Source organism: Hydractinia symbiolongicarpus, chromosome 9 (genome assembly GCF_029227915.1).
Source record: "Hydractinia symbiolongicarpus strain clone_291-10 chromosome 9, HSymV2.1, whole genome shotgun sequence".
NCBI lineage: Eukaryota > Metazoa > Cnidaria > Hydrozoa > Anthoathecata > Hydractiniidae > Hydractinia > Hydractinia symbiolongicarpus.
This window is the reverse complement of record NC_079883.1, coordinates 13,283,672-13,307,972: the sequence shown is the minus strand read 5'-3', so window position 1 is coordinate 13,307,972 and position 24,301 is coordinate 13,283,672. Positions and strand designations below refer to the sequence as shown.

General features: G+C 33.3%; 1 protein-coding gene across 1 annotated transcript; it reads left to right on the top strand.

The window, feature by feature from the left end:
- The first annotated feature begins 150 nt into the window (after positions 1-150).
- Positions 151-21,595, top strand: LOC130658021 (uncharacterized). Its single transcript, XM_057461045.1, has 9 exons — positions 151-341; positions 9,353-12,548; positions 13,115-13,236; positions 13,896-14,034; positions 15,195-15,260; positions 16,012-16,098; positions 16,952-16,994; positions 17,688-17,777; positions 17,861-21,595. The coding sequence occupies exons 2-9, from the start codon at positions 9,360-9,362 to the stop codon at positions 21,214-21,216; spliced, it is 7,092 nt and encodes a 2,363-aa protein (XP_057317028.1). The 5' UTR covers positions 151-341; positions 9,353-9,359; the 3' UTR covers positions 21,217-21,595.
- Positions 21,596-24,301: the final 2,706 nt, after the last annotated feature.

Here is a 24,301-nt window from a genome sequence, read left to right as displayed (position 1 = left end):
AAAATGAAAAACAAATTTTCGGCTTTGGTTCCGAGTAAAATAGACACGAGTGCTGAATAATTTTACGGCGAGCGATCTTGTTATTTAATATTAGAAAAATTCAAAAACATTTACTTTCGAAGTAGCGAACTTCTAAAACAAATGTAGTAAAAGTATTTGAATCATAATCTCTGTAAGGAACAGGAAACATTTGGAAAAAAGAAAAATAAAACAATGACAATGTATTAAAAACAATCAATCTGATAATCCGCAAGGCATAAAAAATACCCCGGGTGAAACAACCAAACTTTCCGCGAATCAGCCATAAAAAATGGCAACGTAGTAGTGGCGAGAAATTCCAGGTTTGTATCAAATCATACAATTTTATTTTTTGCTTTTCTTTATAAATGGCGTATCTATAACCTGAGAAAAATTGGTATTAAGGGACAGCTTTTCAAAGCAGGCGGTAAAATTGGTATTAAGGGACAGCTTTTCAAGGCAGCGTTAGAAATATATTTTTTTAATCAATTGTCAGAAATTTAGGTTATAGCTACAGTACGCCTACAAATTTAGGTTATAGCTACAGGACGCCTAACATCGTGGATCGTGGATCATGCGTGTCGCGCACGATTCACGATGCTGTCGCAATAGTAAAATTTTTTAGCATTGTGAAGATTGCGATCCATCTTGGGGTCGACTTTCACGATGCATCGTGACTTACGCGATCCATATGGCGACCGTCATGATACATCTTTAAACATTATAAAAATCACATAATTAATGTCATGAGAAAATAGCGCAATTAAATATGAATAATTGTTGTTGTTTTTTTTTTTAAATCAGAAATATTTTCGTTGTCATAAGCTTTTTCTTGTTTAGACTATAACTTATTTAGTTGTTCTACGGGACTGCCCGACCCTAACTTTCACAATAAAAAATAATAATAAAAATATCAACAAACAAACATTTTCTTGTCCCATCTCGTAAAAAAAAAGATTATGAATGTCGTAACACCCTCTTTCGTTATGATTAATATATGTTTAAAATTACGCTGCTTGCTAAAATCTTAAATTTCTTAGTCGATATCATTTAGAAAAAATAATTAATATCATTAAATCTTTTTCAATGATATTAGAAAAATAATTAAAACAACGTAAAATATGCATGTCGTAATACCCTCCTCTGTTATGAAATAAATAAATAATTTTAATGTCGCGAAAGACTTTAAATATAACTTTTTTAATATAACTTTTTTATTAAAATAAATTTTGTGTTTTATTATTCTAAACGGAAAATAATAACTTGCTGTATAAGTTTCGAAACAGCCTTAAGTATAATCTGCTGTATATGTTTCAAAACAACACAGGTATATTCTGTATAACTTTCGAAACAACACAAAAAAACATGCTGCATAACTTTTGAAAACAAGTTTTTCAACATGCAAGTCTTTTTTATCTTTTCACCTTTAGTACTAGTTACATTTTTTTAGTGAGACAAATTATTATTATTTTTCCTACGCAACTAGATTATAAACTGCGTGCGTTATGCAAAAATACATAGAAAACAGTTGTCGTAACACCCTCCTCCGTTGTTATTTTTTATTCTTATTATTTTTGTTGTTGTTCCGACCATACATTATTATTTTTTCATGAACTTTCATTAAATCGGACATTCGCTAATTTAACATTCGCTAATACAAGCAAAACATACATAGAAAAATATGCTTGTCGTAACACCCTCCTCCATTGTTGTTTTAATTTTTTGTTGTTTCGACCATTGATACATTCTCGATAAAATTATTTTTATTTCGCTGACCGACAGACCGTAAAATACTATCTACTTCGTCCGTAGAACAAGTATTTAAGTTGAAGTCACCTTATTTCTAAAATCCAATTTCTAATAAAAATACAAGATGCAAAAGAATTTGTAAATGTAAAAAAACAAAAACAAAGACACAAGATCAGAAAAACACATATATTGTTTAATATTTTTAATGTTATTCACGACCCATCGCGACAATCACGATAATAGTGACGATCGTGATAGCATCGTTATTTTTAGGTACATCGCGACTATCGCGAAGCTCTTCGTTAACATTTTTTCTATCAAAATGGTCACGATAGGATCTCGGATCGTACAGTACTGTAAAAAGGTATCTTAACATCGTGGATCAAGGATCGCGTATCTTGCGCGTCACGATTGGTACGTGATAGCTTTTTTTGCTCCTAAATTTCTATCGCGTGAAGCCTTATCGCGCTTCCTCGATAGGCAGTCTTGATACATCGCGATGTGTTAAAATTAATTAAATATATGTTCTTATTAAATTGTAGCACAAAGAAAAAAAATAAATTAAACGATAATCTCGAAAGAAATAATTTTATTACACTGTTCTTAAATCACAGCGTAAAGAAAAAAATAAGGGATTGTCTCAAAATGTTCATACTCGTATAATTCGTTTATTTCGTTATACGAAGTTCGTTTATTTTATTTGGACTAATTAGGTTTTTATATTTAAATATTTTTTACAAATGACAAAATTCGTTTATTAACGAAGTTCGTTTAACAAATATTATTCACACTTATTACGCCTTTTATTATAAGAAAAACTTTCAAAATAAACTCACTCCGTCTTGTTATAAAAAAAATAAACTTTACTTTATGAAAAATAAATAATAAGTTTAAATAATATTGCTTGCAATAGAATTAAATAATAAGTTTAATTCTTCAATACAGTGTCTACAACGGAGAAGGGTGTTACGACAAGCATTTTTTTCATGTATTATTGCATCACGTACGCAGTTAATATTTTTTGTTGCGAAGGGAAAAATAATAATAATTTGTCTCACTAAAAATTTTTTGGATAAATTTGGTCTCTTGTTTTGAATTATTAAATACTGTCAAGGTGAAAAGATAAAAATACTTACATGCTCAAAAACTTGTTTTTTATAGATGCAGCAAGAATATTTCTTGTGCTGTTTTGAAAGTTATACAGCAAGAATATTTCTTGTGCTGTTTCAAAATTTATACAGCAAGTCATTCTCCTCCCACTTAAAATAAAAAAAAAACAGGAAAAATAATTTTTATAAAAATTTTTAGTGTTCTTTTAATGTTTTTTGCACAGTCTTATATGAAAATCAAAATCTAAGTGCAAAATCCTTTTACAGACTATAGTTTAGTTGACAATATTTAGAGTCTTTCGCAGCATTAAAATTATATATTTTAAATTAATAACGGAGGAGGGTGTTACGACAAGCGTATTCTACCTTGTTTTTATTATGTTTCCTAAATGGTATCGACGAAGTCATGCAGTATTACATTTTAACTAGTGTAATTTCTATTTTTAAAAAAAGTAAAGAAATTAAATACTTTTTTGTAAAAAAACATTCTAATTTTGAAAGTTGCTTTTTATCGTTAGATCCACGAATCCAAGAACTATAGTTTTGTCATGATGTATAGTTTCGTCATGATTTTCTTAGAAATTAATAACGTTATATAAGGCCTCTCACGGAAGGCTTGGAGTTCTTTCAAGTTAAAAGATTGCATAAAAGATGTTTTGCAATAAAATTAGATTTCATTTTAAGAACTTAAGAACGAAAAGCGGTAATAGAAATGTTTTTTAGATCGCATTTCAAAAACTTAAGAACGAAGAACCGCGATAGAAAAGCTTTTTTAGATTGCATTTTAAAAGTTTAAGAACGAAGAACGGCGATAGAAATGCTTTTTTAGATCGCATTTTAAAAACTTAAGAACGAAGAACGGCAATAGAAAAGCTTTTTTAGATCGCATTTTAAAAGTTTAAGAACGAAGAACGACGATAGAAATGTTTTTTTGGATCGCATTTTAAAAACTTAAGAATTATTCAAGGCTCGAAATGTTGATTTTTAACAAACAAAAAAAAGAATGATTCTTATATAAGAATGTGTGTAAACTAACAACGTTTTACGCCTCCAGATAAACCTAGCGAAAAATATTTATTTTCCTTATTACTTTCGTCGAAATTCAGGCAACTTTGTTTAACTTTATTCACACAAGAATTATTATTCCTAAATTATCATAGAAAAAAAAGAAACTCTTTTAAGCATTGTTTTGTTTCGTTTGAAGTTCAGTATTTAATTTAGAATAAGTATTATAATGCAAATAACGTTATCGAGTAATACTACGTGATAGATCGAGCCTATCGCGACATCCTGATAGATGCGATATGATTCACTTCTATCGAGACAAAATCATGCTCAAAAAGCTATCTCGTATCGTTCGCGTCGCGCACGATAGAAGATCCCGATGTTAAGATACCTTTTTACAGTACTGTATCCTCATGATACGCATAGTTTCCAATCTTTCAAACAAGAAATTGATATCAGAACTCTTTAATGTTCTTTCTCAGGGCAGTTGATGACTCAACTTGTAAAATTTGCTTCTCTTCAAATCCTCTCGCAACAAGTGCTATTAAATTTTTTTTTGTATATTCCAATTTTCTTCTCTTTAATGACCCATGTAGTGGAAATTGTCTTTTGTCCTAAATTTCTAACTTCCTCGTAACCACCAAAATTCCTCCAGTTATGTATCTCTTGTTTCTTTGCAGTAATAATATCCTTATCACAGTGCTGTTCTTCTGCACTGGCATGACTATGTGTGCTTCCTCCGTTATTCTCTTACCTCATCAGGGCATTGATGTATTCCTTTTGACAAAGAGAAAATAAAGTGAATTGAAAGCCTTGATGATTGATGCAGATGTTTGAGATGATAAAAATCAGATGAAGTTAACTATGCCTGCTGTGAGATATGCCAGAAATTCCATAAAACACTGCCCCAACCAGCAGTTTGCTTACTTTTGCCAAATCAATTTAATGAGACTGTGGCTATGGATTTAAAAAAGTGAACCAAAGACATAAACATTTTGTATTAGTGGATCTCTACAGCCGATTTACCACCACAAGATTATCAAAGATAAAAAAACCATTGGTTTTTTATAGTTCTTGGTGATGGTGGTGAGTTTGCCAATGAAGAATAAAGAATTTGAACATTCACATTCTCAACACAGCTGCTGAAAGTCCATGGAAAAACTGAATCTGTCAGAGAATTCATGCTGTTGTAGACAGATGCCTGGGATTCTGGCAAAAAATCCAACAGTGTCTTTGGAAATGGTTCTAGAATGGGCCATAAATCCAAAGAACTGCATTCAAATGTGAAATGGGTTTTGCTCTTACCAACTTATATTTGGTCAAAATCCTAATCTTCCTAATGCAGTGAGAGATTTACCACTACCTTTCAAAGGTACAATAACACACCAAGTATTTGCAAAGCATATTAGCACTTTGCTTGCTGCCATAAGAGCATACATAAAAGCTGAGTCATCATCAAAAAGCAGACATGCTTTGAAGCCTAAATCAAGATATATTGCACTCAATTTGACAGATGTTTTTTGCAAAAATATAAATCAAATAAATGGAAAGGACCTAGCACTGGAACTGTAATATAGGTTAAGATGGAAAAATTGTCTTTGCACGAGGCCTGCTTGATAATTCATTTACATAAAAAGTCTGACACATGTTTGTTGAAATACTCCAAACAAATGGACCCGATACATGAACCCTCATTATCCAACATCATCACAACACAAGCATATTTCCCTGTAGATAAGCCATAACCAACGTATTATGGCATAATATTGCATATTACCCTTAGAATAATCTCTATTGCTAAATAAGAAATACATATTTTCCCTGTAGATAATCCGCATAATGTTGCATATTACCCTTAGAATACTCGCTATCACTGCATAATAAATACATTTTTTTTCTATAGATAGGCCATAACCAACTTATATAACATAATATTCCATATTACCCTTAGAATACTCCTATTGCTATATAACAAATACATATTTTTCCTGTAGACAGGCCATAACCAACGTATAATATGGCATAGCATTGAATAGTTGTAGTAAATGCCTACATGTGAAAATTTATGATCCACTTCTTGGATTTACATTTTCTTTATAAACAACTGAGTTGCTAAGGAGAAGATAAGATTCAGGTTAAAACCTAAGCAACTGAAACTGCAATATAACAGACGACCACTTGGTCAGGAATGTTAGTCTGGAATTGTCAGAAATATTTTGAAAATATAGACAAAATATCAAGAATTTTAAGCTTTCCACTACTAAGTAGTGGAAATTTTAAAATTATTAATATGTTTTTCAGTGTCAGTTTTTAGCATTAGTCTGTATTTGTTTTCTTCTTTTGATTTTTTTTATGTATATTGCTTTTTTTTTCTTGAACAGTCTGCCAGTTTATCAGCCATAACTGTAGGTAAAAATGTGAAGAAAATTCGAAAATATCAATATTTTTAGTTTAAACATGCCGAAAAATGTCAGGAGGTCAACATCTAAATGAACACTGTATAGATGGAATTGGAGCTTATAACAGCATGCATTTTATATTCTATTAACTAGTCGATAAGTCCCGTGGAAGAATCCACTCAGACAGAAGATTATAGGTTGTTTTGCAGGTTTTGCTAACGTCAGCAGTGCATATAAAAAAAATTGGCAAAATGTAGTTTATTTGCTGCCTGTTATGCGCACAGATTGAAACGCTGATAAAAAAGAAAATACAGGATGGATCATATGTGTTCAGAAACGCATAAGGAGATATAAGTGTTTTAAAGTTTTAAAATTTTGTTGACGTCAGTAAAGTCCTCTAAAATACAGAAAAAATTTTTGTTAAGAATTTGTAATGTTAAATCCACTTGGGGAGGAGTACATTGGAAAAGGGAATCGTAACTTGTATTTTGATGATGTGTGCCAGGACCCGTCAATACACAATACTTTTTTCCTCAAATTTATTGACACATTGCTTCCAATGTGTAGAGCTTAAAAAGCTGATAGATATATAGAATCATGTACAACACCAACAGTAATAATAAAGTCACAAATAACACATCTCAAAACATTGTATATAATGATTTTGTTTGATTACATTGAAAACCTTTAATATTTCAATCAGAAGTGCCAAAACATCAAAATTATATCTGGAAAATCATTTATTCGGTTGCATACTACTGTATGCTGTTCCCCAAAAATATACAAAAAATGTTAAAAATTAACCGGTTAAGAACACAAATTTTTTTTCTTAGTATGATGATCTGCAGTGACATTTGTCAACCATTTTAAACAAAATGTGAAAAAGAAGAAGGAGTAAATTTTGAATCAACAAAGATATATATTATTTTTGGAAAAAATTGTGTAATGGTCAGTACTCACAAAAGTTTACACAAAATGTAAAAAAAGATCGGTTTTTGAAGAGCGCACCCAAATCAACAAAAATCAGTTCATTTAGCATGTTCTATACTGTCATTGCCCATAAATCTTCCACAAAAAGGTTATGAAACACACCAAATTATAGAAAAATCAGGCATTTCATAAAATATAAAAAAAAAGTTTTTGTCAGAACAATTAGTAATTTTTTATCATCACCAAACACAGTTAATATATAGATGACTTGCTATCTTGAAATATTTTTTTTATAATTGTTTTTATTTTTTTAGCAGGCAAAATAAAGCAATCCAATTGGCTAATAATTCTTTTTAATAGATCTGATTGGTTAAAAAACTGTTTGCCTGCCGAAAAAAATATAAAAAATGCTTATAGCAAGTCATCTATACTACAATTATAAAATTCTTAACAAAAACATGAAACCATGGAACTTTCTTCCAGCAAAAATGAAATCACATATAATTTAGTTCTCCCTCACAAAAGTTTAATACGAAATATGAAAAAGCCATTAGCTTACACAACAGCCTTTAGTGGAGTCCAATTCCACAAAAAATTGTTCTTTCAGTATATTGCATGTGGTCTTTTTCCCACAAGAGTTTACACAAAATTTTAAAAAACAGCAGTTTGCAACACAAACAAAACATAAACAAACAACCTCTCATCCTCTCGTAAATTACAATAAAGTCAAAAACCCATGTAAATTTCCAATCAAATGTCTACAACTCCCTGTAAAAATAACCTGGCATTTTACATGTAGGCTGAAGAAAAGTTAAACAGGATGTCAGAACAAAAGAATGAAAAATAACTTAACACACATGCTTTAAATTCTGAAAAAAAAAATATTTCACTTGTCATATTGCACGTGGTCTCTTTGTAAAGTTTACCGGAAATGCGAAAAGAAAATACATCTGCAAAAGTTAAAGTCTTTAAAGATTTTGTAAGTAGCTAGCTAGCTTGTTACATCATAATTCATGCTCATAAAAGACAAGAAGTTTGGAAACTAAGGTAGCTAGCTATAGATAATTAAAAAAGAGGAATAACAATATAAGTCATAGGTTAGAGCTAGCCATGGGATGAGGGAGCAGGCATTGTTGGAGGCTAACATTAGCTAGCTAACAGTGCTAAGACCCCCAGTTAAATATACTTAAACTGGGAACACTTAGCTAAAACTAAAGCTAGCTATTTATGCTTAGTAAAACACATATAAAGAGAAACAATAGTAATGTAAAAATAATAACATTACAATGAGCAGTAAGTTCACGTACCAAAGATTTCCGTTTGTTAGTCAGCTAACAGCTTTATGTAGCATTTTAAACACATTAGTTAAGCGCCAGGGGAGACATTAATTATGCAACAAAATGTAAACAAATATGGTGGCTAGGTTTTTTTTTAAAAAAGCGCTAAAATATAAAACTTCAAGAATTTGAGGCTTTTCTTGGAAAATGCGAGTCTGCTTGCTTCAGTGACATAAAAACTAAACGTTTGAAAACATGAAAGTTCTTACTATTTGTGATTTCAAATCCACTTTAAACTCTAACCTTTATTCTCTACTTCTAACTTTACTACTTTACTTCTAGCTCTAGCTACCACTTCTTACTTCACTTCTTGGACTTATCTTTCTCTGAATTACTTTTTGCGCTTTCTCCAAGACAAAGGGACCATTCTTTTGTTGTTGTTTATTTCGGTGTCGGGGGACACCATTTTTGTAAAGAAAGCCGTTAAATTTATTTCAGCAAATCAAGTTGCTCTATTTTGATCTTGTGATGTAAACAAAGTAAACCCTCTAGCAAAATGGATATAACTTAAAAAAAAATTTCCGCAACATGAAAGGAAAATAAAGACATCCACTTTGCCTGTCACAGACAGACGGACACACTCTCCGTATTATTATAAGAGATGTTACTGTAAGCTCTAAGCAGGTTTTAGAATTATAATTCCTTTCAGCACATGTAATATCTTTTAATGGTTTACAGAATGTTGACTTTTTGCCTTCTGGCAATTAATTTTGTATACGTTACTTAGCAAAACAATGTGTCTCTTCTTAAAATACCAAACCCTTTAGTATGAATTGTATAAAAACATCAGAACTTTCTTTTTTAGAAAAAATATGGATTTTGTTCCTGTTTTTGATACTGAGCCTCCTCCCATGAATGATGAGGATGATGTGGTGCTCGACTCAGAAAGTTTTGCTAAATTTACACACAATACCACAGATGACTGGGGAGATTTTTCAAACTTCGAATCTGCAGGTGCAACAGATATTAATAGTGACTGGAATAGGTTTTCGCCCCCACCCTTGTCACCAGCAGCAAGTAGTCAGACAGTGTTATCTAATGGTACTGAAGATGTTAAACAGAAAAAAAGCAACGAATGGGGAAGCTTTTCAAATTTCTCTACTAGTCAGCATGAGGATGCTTCCAATTCTAATACCTTGAATAATAGCACAAAAACAACATCAACAAAACTAGATTATTCTGTTCAACTGCGACTTCCTGTGACATCACAACTAGAAATTGAGGAAAAATCAGGATTTGGATTATTTTACAAGGACGATTCCTCTGGCGAACTTGAAACAAACACTAGTTTCGGTGATTTTACAGATTTTGCATCATCTTCAAATCTAAATGATAATTTCGACAATGTGTATTTTAAAAATGACACAATGACTAATAATGATAAACAGACTGAAAACAACATTGATATCTTCACAAATAAAATGAATGAAAACATTACTCAACAAGGAACATCTAGCAATCGTTTTGAATCTCTTGCATCTGATAATTTTGGGGACTTTAGTTCTATAGAAACTAATATTAAAGGATTAAATGTGATAAACAGTACCGTTCCAGTTGTCAACAAAGACACAAATATGGCGAACAATAGTGAAACGTTTGGAAACATAAATGCCAAAATAGATAATCAACCTAAGGACAATAACCATGTTGATGATATTTTTGATCATGAGAAAATTTCTTGTGAAAAAGAACATATTACAATTATAGACACAAATAAGATGTATTTGAATGATAATAAACCAGATAATCTGAAAGTCAGTCTAATGCAAGAATTTAACATGCCTAACGACTGCTATGGTGTTCCAGGTGAGGATACTAAACAGTTAACATCAGACAGTACCATAAGCCAGGCCCATGATTTTAAAACTACAGCACAAGCTAAAGGTAAAACGTATTCTGCCTCTGTTATTAAAAGCAAAGAATTTGGTGACATTAGTACATCAGAGCAAACAGATAATTTTGGTGGTTTTGAAACTGCAGCACAAGTTGAAGAGAGTAAAGATGTTAATTTTGTTACTGAAAGTGAAGAATTTGGTGACTTTGGTACATCAGACGAAACAGATAATTTTGGTGGTTTTGAAACCACAGCACAAATTGGAGAGATTAAAGATGTTAATTTTGTTACTGAAAGTAAAGAATTTGGTGACCTTGGTACATCAGAGGAAACAGATAATTTTGATGGTTTTGAAACTACACCACAGATAGAAGAGAGTAAAGATGTTAATTTTGTTACTGAAAGTAAAGAATTTGGTGACCTTGGTACATCTGATGAAACAGATAATTTTGGTGATTTTGAAACCACAGCACAAATTGGAGAGAGTAAAGATGTTAATTTTGTTACTGAAAGTGAAGAATTTGGTGACTTTGGTACATCAGACGAAACAGATAATTTTGGTGATTTTGAAACTACAGCACAGATAGAAGAGAGTAAAGATGGTAATTCTGTTACTGAAAGTAAAGAATTTGGTGACTTTGGTACATCAAAACAAACAGATAATTTTGGTGATTTTGAAACTACAGCACAAATTAAAGAGAGTAAAGATGTTAATTTTGTTACTGAAAGTGAAGAATTTGGTGACTTTGGTACATCAGACGAAACAGATAATTTTGGTGATTTTGAAACTACAGCACAGATAGAAGAGAGTAAAGATGGTAATTCTGTTACTGAAAGTAAAGAATTTGGTGACTTTGGTACATCAAAACAAACAGATAATTTTGGTGATTTTGAAACTACAGCACAAATTGAAGAGAGTAAAGATGTTAATTTTGTTACTGAAAGTGAAGAATTTGGTGACTTTGGTACATCAGACGAAACAGATAATTTTGGTGATTTTGAAACTACAGCACAGATAGAGAAGAGTAAAGATGGTAATTCTGTTACTGAAAGTAAAGAATTTGGTGACTTTGGTACATCAAAACAAACAGATAATTTTGGTGATTTTGAAACTACAGCACAAATGGGAGAGATTAAAGATGTTAATTTTGTTACTGAAAGTAAAGAATTTGGTGACCTTGGTACATCTGATGAAACAGATAATTTTGGTGATTTTGAAACCACAGCACAAATGGGAGAGAGTAAAGATGGTAATTCTTTTAGTGAAAATAAAGAATTTGGTGACTTTGGTACATCAGATGAAACAGATAATTTTGGTGATTTTAAAACTACAGCACAAATTGGAGAGAGTAAAGATGTTAATTTTGTTACTGAAAGTAAAGAAATTGGTGACCTTGATACATCAGAACAAACAGATAATTTTGGTGATTTTGAAACCACAGCACAAATTAGAGAGAATGATGTTAATTCTGTTGGTAATAATAAAGAATTTGGTGACTTTGGTACATCAGACGAAACAGATAATTTTGGTGATTTTGAAACTACAGCACAAATTGGAGAGAGTAAAGATGTTAATTTTGTTGATGAAAGTAAAGAATTTGGTGACTTTGGTACATCAGATGAAACAGATAATTTTGGTGATTTTGAAACTACAGCACAGATAGAAGAGAGTAAAGATGGTAATTCTGTTACTGAAAGTAAAGAATTTGGTGACTTTGGTACATCAAAACAAACAGATAATTTTGGTGATTTTGAAACTACAGCACAAATTGAAGAGAGTAAAGATGTTAATTTTGTTACTGAAAGTGAAGAATTTGGTGACTTTGGTACATCAGACGAAACAGATAATTTTGGTGATTTTGAAACTACAGCACAGATAGAGAAGAGTAAAGATGGTAATTCTGTTACTGAAAGTAAAGAATTTGGTGACTTTGGTACATCAGACGAAACAGATAATTTTGGTGATTTTGAAACTACAGCACAGATAGAAGAGAGTAAAGATGGTAACTCTGTTACTGAAAGTAAAGAATTTGGTGACTTTGGTACATCAAAACAAACAGATAATTTTGGTGGCTTTGCAAACTTTTCTCCTAATATTGTTAATATAAAATCGGATAATAGCTGGAATGCTTTTCCAACTTCTTCTAACAATGCTTCAACAAAACAGGTATATAATTTACAGATACTTTAATGGGAAAATTTATGGGACGATTTTGTTTTTCATATTTGAATACAAGGACAATATATATTTATGTTATATATTATTCGTACTGTTAATACTGTTGGGGTTGAGGTTGTATAAATTTTCAGAAATTGTTATTTGGGATATTATTTGATTATTTGTATATATTATTACAAAATTTACAAAGCATGAAATACAAAATCAGTGAAATTTGTTCCAGACAAAACGAAAATATTCTCAAAGAGTAAAAAAAATAGGTGTTTTAAAAAATGTTGGTGACTGATACTATGTATCTGCGTAACATGGAACATGAAAACTATGTAAGTCGAATGGTAGCCTTGTGATGAAGCGTTTGCTTCCGGTGCAGAAGGTCTTGCCAGGGAGTAATGTGTGAATCTTCTTTTCTGCTTAGCTTTCAGCACCAGAATAGGATTGATATCTTAGGCGGTTTTCTAGTTGAGCGATTGCTGTGATTGCACTGCTTTCATAGCTCAAATGTATGCTTGTTTCATTGTAAATGTTTTCTTTTTTTTATTTTGGTCATTGCGTAGTTGGTTTCAAAGTGTTTAACTGTGGTTGCATCATGCTTTCCTTATTTGGATGCACACAAGGATGTAAATCGCAAGCGACTGTATGATTTATTGTGTCATCTGAACAATAGCAGTAATCCTGAGTAAGTTCTTCCGTTCACTATTTTGCTTGTCCCAATTTTATATTCCTAAATAAATTTTATATTCCTAAGGTTTTTGGTCTATATGTATTTGTGCTCTCATCTTATTTATCGCTTTCGCGATTCTTATAGCAAGAAAGCTTTTTTTTTAAAAAAAATCATTAGGATCTTGAGACATTTGTAAACTTGTTTGTATTTCTCACGAGAAATGAGCTCTTGCAAGGATAATAATGCAATTCAAGGATCAGATGTGCATATTTTTACTTATTTATTATTATAACCAACTAGTTGACAAAATTAACCAGTGGTATCACTGTAAACAATCAGTCAAAATTACGTAAAGAAAATGGAGTGAACACTTTTTTTTTTCACAAAGCGAACATACACAGAAACAACCTCTGCTCTCTACTTCTTCTTTTTTTATTGGATATTAAAGAAGAATTCATGTGCTGTACGGACTGAGACAGAATACAGGACTCTCAACAAGAACATAGGATTCGTAATACACCTTAGATTGTCATGTTTTTTTAAAAGTTGGCGTGTTTAAGGATGTTTCAGCAATGAATAAAGTAAAATGCGAATCACTTTTAAAATGACATTTTAGTGCCTGTTGCTTAGCAAACGTGTTTACTCTGTCATCTTTTTTTGTTTGTTTGTTTTAGTGAGGAAATTAGTTTGTGGGAGGATTTACAGATGGAAAGTGGTGATGGTAACAGATGGTTGAATATGTATTTTGTTTCAGACTCATTCAAAACTCAGATTGTGTCGTTTGATTTGGACTATGTGACTATCCATAAAAAGGTATGGCTTCTCAGGAGGTGAATAAAGTTAACGAGGGAATTTTAAATCAAGAGAGGTATGAGAGAGAAAGTGCTTCTAAGAAAGCAAGCATGTTATACGCTGTTTCTGATTATTTTTTCAAAAAATAAAAATTCATGTCAAGTGATGTACTTTCTTCCACAGAAATAAAATTTTTAATGTAAATGATTTCCATGCATTGAAATGGAATAGAAGTTTATTGTGTTCATTGTTTTGTTTTTTTGTTCTTTTATTTTATTTTTATGTATTTTTCTAAAATTAATCGAATATCTCTTGGGTTTTGTTTAATTGCAGCAAATATTAGGTTGAGTTATATATACATAATCTAATTTTGTAACTAGCTTACAAAGCGCAATTTCTCAGGTCACTTTTATAAACCCCTAATAATTTAAAAAAATTAGTACTGTACTGTGGAAAAATCTACGGGTTTGCCCGTCCTTGTTATACCGAAGTGCGTGCGTCTCACTACTTGCAGTACCATTTTGCGTGACGTATACGGGTATAATAATATATATAATATAATAATATAGTATAATAATATAGAAAAACATTACTCATTACTCGTTGGTCGTTGGTTGGCAAAAAAGCTGACTGGAAAACAAGATCAGTTTTAGCAGGCTGTAAAATAAAATAATGCCTTTTTTCAGCAAAAAATTAATTAAAAATTAATTGTGTCTATAAGGCAATGCCGAACAAAAAAAAATGGCGGCGATGCTGCGATTTGTTTTTTTCTTTTTTTCAAGTAATTGTATAACACAAGCTAGTGGTTCATAGAGCACCTAGGAAAACACCTTTCACTTTCAAAAATTGCATAGTGGTTTGTGTATATCTCAGGATGTGTGAAAAAACAACAAATTCATCAAGTTAATAATTCGTTCATCCAGATATCCTGTAAAGACGTGAAATGTTAAAAGAAGGGCTGACAAATTATCTACATATGGTCAAGAGTTGTTTCTTGTTTATTTTTAAATATTTGATTTTAAAGTACCCAAGCTGGTGGGTTTTTTGTGGGGTTTTTTTGCTATTTTTTTAACACAAATTTACTGAATTCTTCTCAAAAAGAATTCTAAATTTTCTTTCTGATTCTTAAGTCTTTTTTTATGAGAATCCTACTTATTAGTTAATCTGTTCAATTTGTTAAGACCTACAACAAGTCTGTTGGAAGACTGACGCCATCTTTGTCGCCGGCTACATCAATTGGAAGCCTGGTAAGTAACAAATTTTTTTTGTAGAGTGGGCTTTGAGTTAAAGGGATCTGCAACTTGGTTTGCAATAATTTTTTTAAGGAAGCTTGCATAAGCATGTTTACTTAAAAAATTTTGATTGCAAATCCACATCTCCAAGTTATTGGGTTGTCAGCAAAAAATTATGAGTCCTGGGACGAGCAAACAAGTGTCATTTTTACAAAAAATTTAGGTTAATCAGTTGATAAAGTTTGAATGCACACTCCTTAACAGGTCTAAGAACGAAAAGGCCTTTTCAAAAAATTTTAAGACTTGTTAACCAACTTTTTAAGCGCTCTATAATGTAAGTCCAACATCATTTTATATCTCGGGTTCCATTTAAGTTAAGAAAAAAAAAAGATTCTCAGGATTTAATATGTCATTTTGATTCCGTTTGCGTAAGTGCTGATACATTCAAGACTTCTTTTAGTGGCTTTTAAAGGAGAAAGGAAACCCAAAAAGATGTTTGATAACAAGGTGTGAAACCCTTATTAGGTGATCTTCAAAACATTAAAAATCCATCCATCATCCTTGAGTGTTAATGTTTATTGATAAGTTAAGGGTTGTTTTTTTTTATTACTTTGATTGTTTCTAGAAATTTTCTTTTTCTTTGTGCGCTTAAAAAAACTTTAAATACATTAAAAAACTAGAGAAAAAGCTTCCAAACAAAAATGAGAGATTGGGTGTTTATTAAAAAACGTTTTCAGTTGTCTGTATGTGACTGCATGTCTTTCAGGATATTGATGCACCGTTTGGTATATTGCAACCAGAACCAGCTGCAGTGGTTCCATCAAAGAACACTCTTCTCGCCCAAAGTAAAAAGGTAAGGTCTTTAGTTTTCTTATTAAAATATAGTACCCATCCTTCATTATAAGACTGCGACTTCAGGACAAGAAAATTTTTTATGAAATTCTCTTCTCCGTGTTCTTGATCTGTATTTGCTTAATTGGGAAATAAGTCAGGTTTACAGTTCTAACTAAAGTTCAATCTCTTTAACTCGTGCTCTTAGGAGGGGGTTGGGGTAGGAAAACAGTTCTACTTATCGTGTTTTTTGGCAGCTTCGAATTTGGTGAAGTAGCTAAATTTAATGAACTCATATAAAAGTTTTAAGTATGAAGACTTCCTACTGTGTTCCATTGGAATCGTCAGGAATTTTGAGTTTCATAAAGATCGAGTTAAGTGTCTGGGTTGGAAGGAAGCTCATACAAGCTCCTACATTTAAAAAAACAGTCTGATCAAACTAAAGTCAGAAGTGTCCTGTGTATCACTTGAAAAGGATGAGGTGGCCACACCTAAAATCTACTAAAAAACCTAAAAAATATGCAATGTACAATTGGTTTTCATACACAGTATTTATAAAAAAAATTTCTTTTTCGTAAATTTTTATTTCTTTCTAAAATTTTATCAAAATCTTCGAAAATACGGAATGATTTTTATCTTTTTTCATTCTCTTCTCCTAAAATTTTTTCCAAAACTTTTCCTAGAATGTTCTAAAATTTTAAAATGGTAAATGTGTGGCCACCCTGCAAGATGCAACTATGTCTTTCTTGTCTTGAGGGGACTAAGTATGACGTTGCCATAACTGTCACTGAAATAGAGAGATGCTTCTGCACTTCTGATATTTGTAGTTCGTTACCAGACTATTGTTTTACTACATTAGTACTTATTTGTTTTAGAGTCATGTGGAAAGAGTTCCGTCGCTATCGAGTATTAAAAGAGGTAATTGCTAACTCATGATCTTGTTTAGATGTTATCGATTTGACGCTTGATTTGAGTTGTTTCTCCTTTTAACATTATCTGTCTTATGCACCTCGAAACATAAAAGAAACTTCATGTATCATTGTCCCAACATTTTGTTGTGTTTGTTTCTCGTTGTTCTGCAGAGTAGTCCTGTCAACATCAATACGAGGTTTAAAATAGAGCAACTAAATTTGAGATGATAACTGCGTTTACTATCACAGCCAGTAAAGTCGATTAAGTAATGGCACAAGTTGACGTACATTGCGTGCTTATTACACATCTTCTGAACACTGATTGGCGAGGAAATGTTTTGGTGATCTGAATTTTTCTCACAATAGGAAACATAAAATCTTTCTAAGAACCAAATATTAAAACGAGTACCGTCTGAGCATGTAATGTCATATTTAGGGAATTTTAATCATAATCTTAATTGTTTTGTTTAATCTATATTATAATACCCGTATATGTCTGTCTGTCACGCAAAATGGTAGCTTAGCTGCGCAAGTAGCGAGAAGTACGCAATGCGGTATAAAAAGGACGGGCGAACCCCTGGATTTTTCCAATTAACGACTAGTAAAGGAAATTAAACGTTTTTTTATGCCGCGTGAAGTCTCTTCAACCTGCAGCATCCCTACCTTTTTATTAGTACGTAACGTAAATTTTATGTTTTAGAAAGTGGATCAGAACCGACGTCGGAAACGGCGTCCTTGGACTTAGATTTCTTCATAACAGGGAGTTCAACAGCAGATAACGATGCTAAAGGTAAATAGTGTACATCTGTACCATGATTTATATTTACCTAAGCTGTGTTACCCTTTTGCATTTTTTTTGCGATTTTATTCTAGGAAACGTAAACCTGGATTTATGCGATATCGATTTATCTGCGTTTGGAAATGTAAAAAGTGACGGCACTGAAAAGGAGCTTCAAATTGACGCCAAACCAGATACGCATTCCTCTCTACCGCCCTTGGAAGGTGCGTTAAGTTCGCCAACCGAACTTTCCAGCAATACATTCCAGCTGCGCAATTTTAGTTCAAGCGACGATGGATTTACTAGTGGTAGCAGTAGTGCAAGAACCCACGATGGAGAATTCGAACGGACAATAAAGGAGGGCAATCTTAGCGAAACTAAACATGAAAGTATTAACTATGCACCGTCCTCTGATATATCCAGCGTCACAAGCCTACCGCTCAACTTGTATTCACGTGTGCCTCCGAAAGATAATTTTAAGGATGATGCAATAAAGTCGTTAACTCCAACTCTTTTAAAAAATGCGGAGGAAATGCCCTTTGAAAATATGTCCAAATTGGCAGAAAAAAATGCTACGAATAAGACAGATGGATTTTCTGATTTTAGTGCATTCACGAGCAGTGACCTTGCATCAAATGGCGACGCCGTTTTTACCGGGTTTGCAAGTAACAAAGCTGCTTCAGTTGTTCCAGTAGATCCAAACGACAAGTATTCTTTCTTGTATGAGTTGCAAGAGACAGTCGGCTCACAGAGCGACTTGTCATCGTTTTCAAATTTTACCAAAGTTTCAAAGTCGTCACCTGACGCCGAAGTCTTAAAGTCGTCGGCTGATTCTATAGCAGTGCCGTTAGAACGTTCTTTGCCAGATGACAATAGCATTTTGCTTTCTTCAAATGTAACTGAAGCAGTTCCGGAGACGATAACAACAACGCTACCATATTCATCAACGTCTACAAGTAAAGATGCTTTTTCAGGATTTGAAAGTTTTCAGACCGAACCAGTTAAATGTGATACGGCACCAGTAATTAATGCAAAATCACAGGATGACGGTTTTGCTTTTAATGCGTTCGGTAATTTACAAGGTAGCGAGAAAGAGAAAACCGAGTTCTCGGACTTCTCCACAGCAAACGGCAGCTTTGGTGATTTTGCTCAGTTCGAGTCAAGTTCTGTTAGTCCAAGTGAAGACTTTAAAAACGATGTTTCTGCACTAAATATCCAATCAAACCAGCTCTCGTCTGACCACCTAAAGCAGTTCGTACCCGCCAACTCAAGCAAAAGCGTAACGTCATCTGACATTTCGCAGTCCGTAGTAAGCGGCGAACAAAACGAACCGAGCCTAAAGAACCCTTTTGATTTTAGCCTTAGTAAGGAAAACACCGAGACAGACAAGTTTGCAAATTTTAAAGCATTCGAACAGGCGGAAGTAAAGGATGAGGTAAAAGCAAATGATTTCGGAGATTTCTTTTCTTCCGCTACCTCAGCAACATCGCCAGCAACCCAAGAAACTAATTTTACAGAATTTGCCGATTTTACGTCGGTTGGCAATAACACTGATGATTTCACAATGAAGTCAAATATTTCAACAGCTGAAGCAGTCGTACCTGCACAAGTCCCCGGGCCTGCATCGAACGTGTTGATACCGCAATCCGGTAGCAACTCTGTACATCCGGATGATAAGTATTCTGCGTTTAAAAATCTTGTGTCCCCAGTCGATACAAGGACCTTTTCACTACAATCTTCCACAGTTGGCCTTCAACCAGAAACCATTTCGGTGGATCCCAACGATAAATATTCAGTTTTTAAAAATGTAAATAGTGAAACCGGAAACCGGTCAACTATTTTGTCATCCCCTCCAATTTCAAGTCAACATGCTACAAACCAACTCGCTGACAGCAGTTTTGGTGAGTTTAGCGCAGTTAGTAGTACGGCCGGTCATGTTAATGTTGCTGGTAATAACGGCAATTTAACGTCAACATCTCGACCGATTTTGCACTCTATCGTCAACTTGGTCAATTCTTCTATAAATGTCAATGTACCTTCAATGACGCAGTCTAATAATTCGGCTTCAGATTTTGCAAATTTTGCATCTGCTGATTCGAGTGCGTTTACAGACTTTAGTGACCCTACTATGTCAATGTCGAGTAATTTTACGACCAAAGAAGCAATTTCCTCTCCAAACTTCGGAAATTTCGAAGCAAACTTAAATAACATGCAAAAAGCTAGCACCGATACAAGTGGCTTCACCAGTTTTTCCAACGCTGATACTTTCAACGCCATAAAAATCTCTCCCAACTCGTCCTCTACTGTTGCAAATTTAAGTACAATTTCGAACAACGAACAAACTGGAAGTTTTAATTCACCGGCATACGATAACATTCAAACTAAGAAAAGGACAAGCGATTTTTCGGATTTCGCTTCTTTTGAAAGCGCGGCGCCAAGCGACGATTTTGCAATGTCATCATCATTATCTGTTTCTGAGACCAAACCTGAAAATAACATGGCTGTTACAAACACAAATGATTTTGGCGATTTTGGTGGCTTTACGGATTTTCAATCGTTCCCAACACCACAGCAAGCAAACGATGTGGGTGTATATATGACTAATCCAAATAATATGCCACCACAGACCAATCAGAACTTCAATATGCCACCACCGACCAATCAGAACTTTAATATACCACCACAGACCAATCAGAACTTTAATATACCACTACAGACTAATCAGAACTTCAATATACCACCGCAGACCAATCAAAACTTTAATATGCCACCACAGACCAATCAGAACTTTAATATGTCACCACAGACTAATCAGAACTTTAATATGCCACCACAGACCAATCAGAACTTCAATATGCCACTGCAGACCAATCAAAACTTTAGTATGCCGACACAAGTCAATCAAAACTCGGTTATGCCACCACAAACCAATCAAAATTTTAATATGCCACCACAGAACAATCAAAACTTTAATATGCCACCGCAGACCAATCAAAACTTCAATATGCCACCGCAGAGCAATCAAAACCAGAACTTTAATATGTTTTCGCAAGCCAATCAAAACTACAGTATGCAACCGCAGGCCAATCAGAAATTTAATACGCAACAATTTACTCAAAACTATAAACAGCATCAACAAGCTAGCCACAACTTAGAAATGCAAGCTAATCAAATGCCAGCATACCCGGGGTTTCATGCGCACAACCAAAACCAATTTGCACCAAATCAACCATTTGTTTCAAACCGGCATGGCTTCTTTTCCCACTCAGGTGCTCAACAAAGGCATACAGCACCGTCGAAATCAAAATATCACCCACCCCCAGGCGGGGATCCCTTCGCTGCGTTCAATTTGCGTAGTAACGCAGAAAAACTATCTTTGCCAGTAACGAATAAATCTTTTCAAAAACCAAAACCAAAGCTAAATCAGATACCAACGAAAGGTTCTCATTAATGTTTCGAGTCATTTTATCGCTTAGATTTCTTCCTAATATTGTCTGTGAATATTATGTTTTTGGATTTCTGTGTACTTGTTGTAAATTTAATGTTTTAACATAATATGCTTGCTTTTATATTCTAAAAATTTCTTTTTTTTATCCTGTTGACTTGTGTGTGTGACTTCTTGTAGTTTTTTTGTCACGGAGATTAATTTTTTTTTTCATAATGGTGTCACGAGCTATGCTATCAACTACTATCACTTTTACGCACTTTATCTGTTTTGAATTTTTTTATGGAGATTTATTTTTATGTCTTTGAATAAATTGAAATAATTATTTCTTTATTTTATATGGTATATGTACAAAGAAAAAATTTCAAGGTAATTTATTTTTGTGTAGCTTTTTTTTTCTTTGTTTCCGTTCTTCATGTTGTGTTTGTTTAACAGGATAGCCGCACCTTCTAAAATCTCCTAAACAACCTTTAATCTAGGACCAAATATTGATTCCTCCTACGATCTTCTAAAATATTTATGCTGTATACAGTTTTCTAAAAGGTTTTGATAAAAAATTTTGCGAGAATTCTTGGGTATAACTAAAAATCAGCTATGTATTATTTCACACTTTTTTCCAGAGAATATGTGCAAATGCAAATGAAGTAAAAAACAAATATTTTGCGATAATCAACTTTTGCGATTTATAGAAATCAAATTCTTTGCGGGACCTAACTTTCGCGATTTAGGCCAAAAGACTTTGCTTTGCGAAACTCTCTACCTTTAAAGTAGCTAGTTCCACAATTTTCGCCTAAAATCGAAATCTCCGAAAATAATTCATTTTTTTAGTGTTTTCTGTTGAAATGTTTCCTACAAACCTTTAATTGCCTAAAATGTCTTAAAATTTCAAAATATAAAGTTCTAGTCACCCTAAACAAAGGAGGTTTATATTCTTGTCGGGCTAACTAAATAAATTATAATTTGATTAACAAAACCCCTTGTGTTTGGATCAACGAAAGAAAAACACTCTCACGTTTAAAACTCACGAAGTTGCAGAAGAATTTATTTTAATTCTACATGCGCAAAACTAAAAATAATTTTTAAAGACGAGTTCTGCTGAGTTGCTACAGCTCCATCGAGAATCCAGTGGAGTTGTTTGTAAAGCTTTTTAAAGCACTTTACAAATTATAATTTTGTGTTTGTATAGTTCAAACGAAACGTCAAAAATGTCAAAAATTTGTAGATATCATACCCTCTACTGAAAACAAGTTATGTATAAGAAATATACAAGATGCCCTGGGGGATGTCGCGTCATTTAAATATTTTAAAAAATTTTTTTCTGTTGTGATTGTTTACCATTGTATACCTATTTTGTATTTACACTGAAGATTATTTTTGGAAAAAAAAATACGTGCAATTAATTTAAATTAATTGTTAGCTGTGAAAAAAATTCACGGGTTCGCGGGTCCTCAGATTTTCGCCCGTCGTACATATTTACCGAAATAAAGCTACGTGCATTCATTTTAAAGCACGAACAGGTGGATAAATCCACGTGTTTGCACGCCCTTTATATATCGCATTTTGGGTGTCTCGCTACTGTGGTGCCATTTTGCGCAGAGACAGACAGATGACGGCTGTTATTTTAGAGAAACTAGCCAGGTGACCCGGCGTCGAAACGCTCAGTTCAGCCGCACGTAAAGGTGTGACCCGGTGTTGAACACTGCGGAGCGTTTAATAAGAGCCGTAAACTGTGCCACACAATCAGGTGTAGCGCTTTAGTACAAGTATGCAGTATGTCGTTAAGCGACTGAAACATTTTTTCAAAAAATAACTTTCCCGCAACGATAGCTGATAAAAACAGAGCTTAGAAACCGTGCGTTATTTTGCAGAATAAGTTTTTGTAAAAGTTAAAAAATTATTCGTGATACCGGGCTGAGCGCTTATTGCAGTTAAACGGTGTTGCACAGGCATATAGGGATAATACTCTTTTAAAAAACTTTCTCACAAACCCCTGTTAAATAAAACCCAAGAAACAGTCCATTGCTAACACAGGGTTGAGCGGTTAGTCCAGGCAGACAGTATCCGAATAGGTGTGGTTCCGAGAAAGTTTAAAAATGAATTGTCACATTTAGCTGACCCCTTAGTACAGGTCAACCACGTCGTACATGCGTATAGGCGTATTACTTTTTTCCAAGAAAACTTCATTGCAACTTCAGTTTAAATAAAAACACAGGGAATAGTCTGTCGTTACCCGTCCAGCTAAAACAATCGCTCATCATTTTATTTGCTGAAAAAGGTTTTCATGAAAATAATAAAAGATGTAGCTACCTAGCTAACTGCATTTAGCATAAAAATTATTGCTTAAGAATATTGTTGTATAGCCAACCTGCATTTTTGTACTTTTACTTTTTAGCCAAGGATATAGCTAAGGAGCTATCCAAATAGCCACAGCCTCAACATAAAAATGAATGGTGGCTAGGATAAAAAGCTCTTATACCATACAGAATAGTACTGAGTAAAGGCTCTAGATAGCTAGCTAGCTAGCAAAATCTTCGTTCCTAGCCAAAAATCTTAGAACTGGTGCGTTTAAGATCTGTACGTGGCTAAAAACCGTGACAATATATTTATGTTAACATTGAAAACAAACAGAAAACAAATATTACAAAGATATAAAGCTTTCAGAAGATAAAAAAGTCAAACAGGCCTACAAACCTCACACACTGACTACACATGACCATTTTCGAACTCAAAATGGCCTTTGTCCAGTCGCGAAAATCGTGGCTCGCTTTTTAAAGAATCAGGCGTCGTGAATGTTATACACTACGCGCGAGTGGTCAAAACAAACTTGGTAAAAATATATCGCATTTGGATTGGTGCGCATTTTAAAAATTTCGTGTTTCCGTAACGGGATGCGGTTTTCGCGGACAGACAGACAAAGTACGGCTATTATTAAAGAGACGCCGGGTTAAGCCACAAGTAAAACTGTGACCCAGAGTTGAACACTAGCTTGAGGGTTTAATAGGAATCGCAAACTGTATCACATACTTAGGTGGAGCGCTTTAGTACAGGTATAGAGTATGTCGTAAATCCAGTGAAGCGCGGGCCACAATTT

Bases quoted from the DNA above. Each gene is read 5' to 3' on its own strand.
- LOC130658021 (XM_057461045.1), top strand. From the start codon at position 9,360: ATGGATTTTGTTCCTGTTTTTGATACTGAGCCTCCTCCCATGAATGAT. The intron at 13,237-13,895 runs GTAAGTTCTTCC...TGTTTGTTTTAG, and splicing joins AACAATAGCAGTAATCCTGA to TGAGGAAATTAGTTTGTGGG. The intron at 16,995-17,687 runs GTAATTGCTAAC...TTTATGTTTTAG, and splicing joins GCTATCGAGTATTAAAAGAG to AAAGTGGATCAGAACCGACG.